The 8,355-nt window shown below is 35.1% G+C and overlaps 1 protein-coding gene across 1 annotated transcript; it reads left to right on the top strand.

Annotated features, from left to right (window-relative positions):
• The first annotated feature begins 910 nt into the window (after positions 1-910).
• LOC311093901 (uncharacterized protein) lies at positions 911-3,785 on the top strand. Its single transcript, XM_084131533.1, has 2 exons — positions 911-993; positions 2,028-3,785. The coding sequence occupies exons 1-2, from the start codon at positions 931-933 to the stop codon at positions 2,970-2,972; spliced, it is 1,008 nt and encodes a 335-aa protein (XP_083987659.1). The 5' UTR covers positions 911-930; the 3' UTR covers positions 2,973-3,785.
• The last annotated feature ends 4,570 nt before the right edge of the window (positions 3,786-8,355 follow it).

Genomic DNA, 8,355 nt, shown 5'->3' with positions numbered 1-8,355 from the left:
TCAATGTGACCCACATCGGCATTATTCATGTTCAGTTCCAACAAATCAAAATAGAGGAAACAAGCAGTTCAGAGAAGAGGAAAACAGAAGCAGAGATCAGGACGCAACGCTATTATAATATATTATAATACAATCATAAGTTTTCACGTGATTTGTGTTTAAATGATGTTTTGGAGTGAACATTCTTATCTTTAAACTATTTTTATAGTTTTTACAACACATGCTGTAGAGGAACAAGGAAGCAGAGAAATATTTCTAAGAAACGGGATTAGCAGCTGCTCTAAGTGTGTTACATTATAACTGGAAAACACAAAACACTCATTATAAGAAAAACAAGAGCGAAGTGACAGAAGTGGCTATTTTGTAGTCGATTGTTTTATTTGTGATATGATTGTGATATGACAAATTGTGTGACATAAATTTTGTCCAGGCTGTCAATCAAAGAAATTATGAACACATGCCAAAAAAAGAGAGAACCAACCAAATATTAATAAATGATTAAGTTGTAGTCATTGAATGTGGTTTTTCCCCTTTTATTCTTTGCATAGTAAAAGCTGTAGTTATAATCTTATCAGATGAATACCGTAACCAAGTTTAGTGCTTTATTTTTCCCTCGTATTTAATATATATATATAATATATGTATATGTATATATATTTTTTTTTTCTTCTTTTTTTTTCTTCATATTTTGATGGTTTATTCACACTTGTGGGGTCATTAAAAACAAATATCCCCACCTGACCTCATTTTTTTGCCAATACTGTATTTACCTTCATAATAATATTTAACCTCTTAAAAAAACACACAAAAAAAAACAGGAGTGGCTGTGTTCAGCTCTCTCTCACACACACCTGACAACATCATCATCAGTACAGCCTATATAAGAGCAGGCTCACACACACACACACACACACACACTCACGGATCATCATGAAGGGTTTGATCACAGGCTTCTGTGCGCTGCTGCTGCTGTGCTCTTCTTCTCTGGCGCAGGTACACACACACACACACACACACACACACACACACACACACGAAGGAAAGTCGGTTTTTAGGAGAAAAATGGAAACACTTTATTTCTATAGTCCACTTTAGACATTCTGCTGACTAGAAGTAACTTTGCAAGTACGTCAACTTTTTCTACTAACATAACCATAACCATAACCATAACCATAACCTAACCGTCTAGTAATACTCTAATGAGAGTTAGTTGACATGGAGTTCCAAAAACTGATTTTGATAAGTTGTTTTCAAAGCTATAGATGAGAATGCAAATGTTGAGTGGGAAATGTTTTACAAAGACTAAAAGCAAACACTAAACACTACATCTATTTATAATAATGTAATGTAATGTAATGTGATGCAATGTAATGTAATTTAATGTAATATAATATAATTAATATACAGAAAAAAACTGTATTTTTTTTAGGTTTTCCAGTAGATGTCCGAACATCTTTAATCTAAAATCGTATTATTTGACAAGAAAAATGAGACTTGTTATAATATCTTGAATTATTTTCTGTTCTTGTTTTAATCATAACTCTAACAAATCATGAGATTTATGCTTAAAACAAGGAAGAAAAAGGCAGCACTTAATGTTAGTGATTTAAAACATTAATAAAAATTAATAAAAATAGCATGTTAGTGCAGCTCAATTAAACAATGTTTTAAGTTGATTTTATTAATGTATTAGAAAATGATTAAATTAATAGTTTAAAGGTATTTTTCAATGTTAGTTTAAGTTAACAAAGGAAACCTTATCATAAAGTGTTACCAAAAATTGTCAATGAAGTAAGAATGATATCGATCCATGTTTTAAGTATACTCAGATATTTTTAATAGGAGACAAGACAAAGATAATGATTGAGGAAATTATTTTCAACTTAATATTTACACCGATTACAGAATATTAGGGAAGAGGAAGTTTCACACCAATGAAATCTGAGGAACAAACTATGTATTGGGTTTTATTTTATTATCTAAAATAACTGGATTGCTTAATGGTTGTTTAAACTGTTCCCTAAAAGGATAATGCTACGACAACATCCACTATTCCAGCAACTAATGCTCCTTCAAATACAACTACAGCTGCAATCACTGTTCAAACGAGTGCAGATAATGCTTCAACTACAGCTCAGAACACTTCAGTTACACCAGCGGGTGAAGCTCCGACCACCACATCTTCATCTTCATCTTCATCTTCACCTGAACTGAGCAACTCGACCACACTGATGCCTGGGAATATCACCACATCTTCACCTTCACCTTCATCTTCATCTTCATCTTCACCAACACCTGAACTGAGCAACTCGACCACACTGATGCCTGGGAATATCACCACATCTTCACCTTCATCTTCATCTTCATCTTCACCAACACCTGAACTGAGCAACTCGACCACACTGATGCCTGGGAATATCACCACATCTTCACCTTCATCTTCATCTTCATCTTCATCTTCACCAACACCTGAACTGAGCAACTCGACCACACTGATGCCTGGGAATATCACCACATCTTCACCTTCATCTTCATCTTCATCTTCACCAACACCTGAACTGAGCAACTCGACCACACTGATGCCTGGGAATATCACCACATCTTCACCTTCATCTTCATCTTCATCTTCATCTTCACCAACACCTGAACTGAGCAACTCGACCACACTGATGCCTGGGAATATCACCACATCTTCACCTTCACCAACACCTGAACTGAGCAACTCGACCACACTGATGCCTGGGAATATCACCACATCTTCACCTTCATCTTCATCTTCATCTTCATCTTCACCAACACCTGAACTGAGCAACTCGACCACACTGAAGCCTGGGAATATCACCACAGGACAGACCTCGACTCAGACCTCGACTCAGGCCACGACTCGAACGACTCCTTCGTCCAGCGAGTCTCTGAGAGTTTCGTTCCTCTTCTGTTCTCTGCCGGTCCTGCTGTTCGCGCTGCTGATCTGAACACTTCTGAAAACAACTTTAGCATAACTAGACCAATACAAATGCAATACAATTCACTTTGTGACTAAAAAGCTTCTGCCAAATGCATGGCTGTAAATGTAAATGAAGGTAAAGGAGTTACACTAGCATAAACTGAACAACAGATATTAGTTTTGTTTACTGAATATGTTTCTCATGACTGTAAAAACATAAAGGCGAATGCTTGAATGCTTGAATGCTTGAAATTAGAAATTAGCTTGACAAATATAAATTGTGAATTTCTGTTGAATAATTAAGGGGAAATGTAAGGAACTGAAAATAATTAATTGAAATGTAAGGAACAAGTTTCCATAAAGAATGAAGCAGATATAAAGAATCTTCATTCATTGAAAAGGGCTTGACGCATCACTAACGAGGAGAGTCATTAATCCAGTAATTAACCCCTTAATCTGGTTAATCCAAACGTCGCTGTTGCCACTCCTGTTCTTTTCACTGTAATGGGTTTGTACATGTTTTACTGTTTATTGTTCGAGACTCTTCTGGATTAAAATAATTGATGTACAATCATTTATTTCCTTATACTGGGTTTATGGTCTCATGACATCCTGGAAAAAACATTATTAAAGCCTTTAGCTAAATATCAAACAAATGAGTCATGCTACAATTCACATGATCAGAAAGTCAAATAAACTTTATTATTCGGCTTCACTATCAGCAGGTCATAAACTCACGAACTCAGGCAGAGACTCTGAATAAAGTCATCAGATGTATAATAACACTGGATAGTCTTCACTGTAGAAATGAATCCTTATTAAAGTTACAAAACTGAAGTTCTCCACTGTTTATGTTCACTTAACCATAACTGACTATGTTTAGTAGGAACGGGCATTTATGGCATTGATATTTTTGACATGATATTTTATGCGAGTTTGTCCGTTCAAGCGCGAGAATACGTGAAAGAGCTCGATTCATTCTTCACACACTGTTCTCACTGGATTGTTAGAATTAATAAAAATGTCAGCAACTAAACCCACAACACACACTCGCCAACACAGATGTTTACTATTGTTTGTTGTTTGGCAAGTCTTACCGTTTTTTACAATCACTTTGCTACTATTTTCAGAACCTTGATGTAATTTTTCAAAACTCTAGACACAAAACTCAAAACGGTTATCACTTGTAACACAGGCTGTCTAATGTTCAGAACATTGCATTGTGCATTCACATCTTTAAAGAAATCTTGCACAATCATTGGCTCAAAAAACAAATTGGTAACACTTTAGAATACTGTATCTTACTTACTGCATAACTTATAAGGAATTATTGAAGAACTAATAGGCAATTCTTCATTAACTAGTTATTCACTACTGTTAACTACTAAGGAAGATGTGTTAACTAATCAGTATGTAAAATAATTTTATGATTGTGTTAAGTAACAGTTAGTTAATCAATAACTAATTAACTCTGTCATACCGCCTGAAGAACTACTATTAATTATCTACTAATTAAGGTTCAAGAAGAATAATTAAGAAGTAACTAATGAACAGTCATACAAACTACATTGAGTTGTGACCTTCCTTATTTACTAATGTTATTAATAGAAGTAGTATTATGAAAATACAATTTTAACAAATGCATACAATGTTAAAGAGGGTTTTATCTGTGTGGTTTTTTGAGTGTGTTCTGTAAGAAATCAACTTCAGAAAGGAACCCCTCTCAACTTACCTCAGATTAGTTTTTTTTATATTTAATATACCTGTAAAGTACTGTGTGTGTCTGTTTTCCTCAGCATATGCCATTGAGTAAATTCATGTATTTGAGGCAACGACTGAGGGAAACTGAAAGGGAGCTTATTAGTAATTCATAAATAATTGTCAAATAATTCTGCAGGAATTACTTATAACCGGATTAGTAATTAATAAAGAACTATCAAATAATTATCCAGGAATTAGGCTACTTTTAACCTGAAACAGTATTCTAAAGTGAAAATATAGGGAACTTATTAGTAATTAATATAGAATTATTAGATAATTCTTCATGAATTACTTAGAACCTGATACAGTATTCTAAAGTGAAAATATAGGGAACTCATTAGTAATTAATATAGAATTATTAGATAATTCTTCATGAATTACTTAGAACCTGATACAGTATTCTAAAGTGAAAATATAGGGAACCCATTAGTAATTAATAAAGAACTATCAAATAATTATCCAGGAATTAGCCTACTTTTAACCTGAAACCGTATTCTAAAGTGAAAATATAGGGAACTCATTAGTAATTAATATAGAATTATTAGATCATTCTTCAGGAATTACTTTTAACCTGAAACCGTATTCTAAAGTGAAAATATAGGGAACTCATTAGTAATTAATATAGAATTATTAGATCATTCTTCAGGAATTACTTAGAACCTGAAACCGTATTCTAAAGTGAAAATATAGGGAACTCATTAGTAATTAATAAAGAATTACCAGACCGCCACCCTGCGTTTCACTCATAGCCAAAATATGCTGTTACTGACTCCATAACCTGCCCATAAACAAACAGTGCACAGCTCTAAGAACATATTTTAACATCTGATGTTTTAGGATCTTTAGAAATAAAAACATTTGTTTTATGCAAGGAATCAGGCGTTTCCATCACGCAAAAAAGACAGACTCGTTAGCTAGCTAACTGACATTGTGTCCTTGTATGTTGCCTTGCATAAAATAACATGATTTACAGCACAGTAATGATTTTATAGATTCATTAAAACGTACACAAACCTTTATTTCGCTGAAGAAATGCACCATATCGGCATTGTATGTTAGTTACTTCTTAGTTATTTTTCTTGAACCTTAATTAGTAGATAATTAATAATAGCTCATAGGGAGGTATGACAGAATTAATTAGTTATTGATTAACTAACTGTTACTTATCACAACAATAAAATTATATTACATACTGATTAGTTAACACAACTTCCTTAGTAGTTAACAATAGTGAAGAAGTAGTTACTGAAGAATTACCTATTAGTACTTCAATAATTCCTGATAAGTTATGCAGTAAGTAAGATACAGTATTCTAAAGTGTTACCAACAAATTTACTGTGAAATACCATTGAAACATAACTATAGATCACCCACACACAAGCAACCGATAGTTTCACTGTGTCATTGTTCGTACAATCATTAAATATTGTAGAACAGAATAGGTGATACAGGTTTCATTATGGTACTACATGTACAGTAAATACATCTCTGTAAAAGTACTGCAGTATAGAGAGAATACTACAGACACAGTGGAATCAGTGAACAAAGTTTGTAATATATTGATGCAAAACACTACAGTACAATCACAACATAGGTTTATTTGAATCAAAGCAAAAATAATTAGCTATGAAATACCATAGACACAGTGTCTGATGAAGCATTATGATAAAATATTAGGCTACATCCATGGATATTGTAGTCTAATTGGTTCATGCTCCATGCTAACTGGTGACAATGAATCTCGTTATCTTGAAACTTTCATGATTTAAACATGGAAGATTGTTTGTCTGTTTCCATACAACTATGCATTAAGAGTAATGCAACAGTTACTTATCATTTTGAGCAGTTGTATCAATTGATAGTTAGATCATTGTAAGGAAATTAATAGACACTCATTTGAAATGTAACGTGTGAATTGCCTTTTGAAATAGTAGTACTTTGATGTTAAGTTGTGTCATATTCAACAGGTGATTTTTGTTGAATGAACAAATGATCTAAGTTTTATGTGTATTGTATCCAAGCAATTGAGAAAAGGGTTAGAGTTTTTAAAAATGTATTTTGATCATTGGTTGTGAGTTTTGTGTCTAGAGTTGTGAAAAATGACATCAAGGTTCTGAAAATAGTAACAAAGTGATTGTAAAAAACTGTAATTTTAGGCCTGATAATCTGATATGACAGAAGAGATGAATGTTTTTCTGGTCCCAAAATATATGATGATAAAAAAAAAATGGTAATAAGTTTGTTGTGATTAAAATCCTGTATATATAAAGGCAGCTGGAAGGCCTTTTACCCCAAGGGTCGGTAAATACTGTATACATTATAAATAAACTATGTCTAAAATTTCAGGTATTGAAATATTATGGGTTTTTGGGGCCTTTATTGATCATAGTTGGTCTTTAACTTATTGATTTAAATCACTTCAAAGTTTTATAAGTATGGCCACATAAGAAAACAAAGCGTGCTCTAGCATATAATTTTGAGATAAATGTTGAAATAATGACATACCAAGTCTAAACTTGGTATGTCATAATTATGACTTATTATGTCAAAATGTAGTTAGTGGGCCCTATTTTAACGATCTACTGTAAGTGAAAGTGACACGTGACGGCCAAGTATGGTAACCCATACTTGGAATTTGACCTCTGCATTTAACCCATCCAAGTTAATGCACACACATTAGGAGCAGAGTAGTGAGTAGTTAACACACACACTGCAAACGTGGATACACACATCCAGAGCAGCGGGCAGCCCTTGTGTGGCGCCCAGGGAGCGATTAGGGGTTAGGTGCCTTGCTCAAGGGCACCTCAGTCATTTCCCACTGGTTCTGGAATCGAACCAGCAATCTTTGGGTTACCAGTTCAACTCCCTAACCACTAGGCCATGACTGTAAGTGCATGGTCTAAAGCGAACGGCGCAAGTTCACTTAGTGCGTGTCCGAATCCACTTTTGCTAGTTTAACGACGGGAAAAATGGTTGGCACTCCCGGCGCATGGTCTGAAAGGGTCGTCCCTATTCTCCTAATGAGTAATGGGTGTGTTTTGGGATTTACATGCGTTAAACCAATCAAATTCTCATCTCCCATTCCCTTTCACGAATTCACACTTACATCAATTAAACAGAGTAACGATTATGCGTATTTGACGTGCTGTCCGGGGGGAGGGCTCCGAGCTCGGAATTTTTGCCCGAACCCAGAGTACTCCCCCTGCCGGCCGATGAATGAGGAACAGCGTGATTTAAGCCGCCTGACCAGGAGGGCCGTTTTGCCTCTGGCGGGAGCAGCTCACTACATCGGACGGGTGAGCCCTACTGGCTGACGAATGAGGAGCAGGAAGATTTGGGAATGCCTGATCGGGAGGGCTTTAATCAGGTTGTCTACTACTAGGTACAATTAATAGGTAACTGTTCAATTCGCGCCGCCTATGGGGGAAGGCTGAGCAGATTACTTCTGTGAAACGGCTGAAAGCAATAGTGAACTCGGAAAAAGAAAGTAAACGTGATGAATGTGGATTTGAGTTTTTTAAAGTGACAAAAAAATCCCCAGAATCTATTTGGCGGTTTGATTCGGATACGGGTAACAGAGATAGAAGAGATGAAAGATCTACGTCCGCACCTGACAGGATCTGTGCTCGGATGTTGGGAGACACTGGGGC

The sequence above is a fragment of the Abramis brama genome (genome assembly GCF_963993115.1).
Source record: "Abramis brama genome assembly, chromosome: 12".
Taxonomy (NCBI): Eukaryota; Metazoa; Chordata; class Actinopteri; order Cypriniformes; family Leuciscidae; genus Abramis; species Abramis brama.
This window is presented reverse-complemented; position numbering and strand designations above follow the sequence as displayed.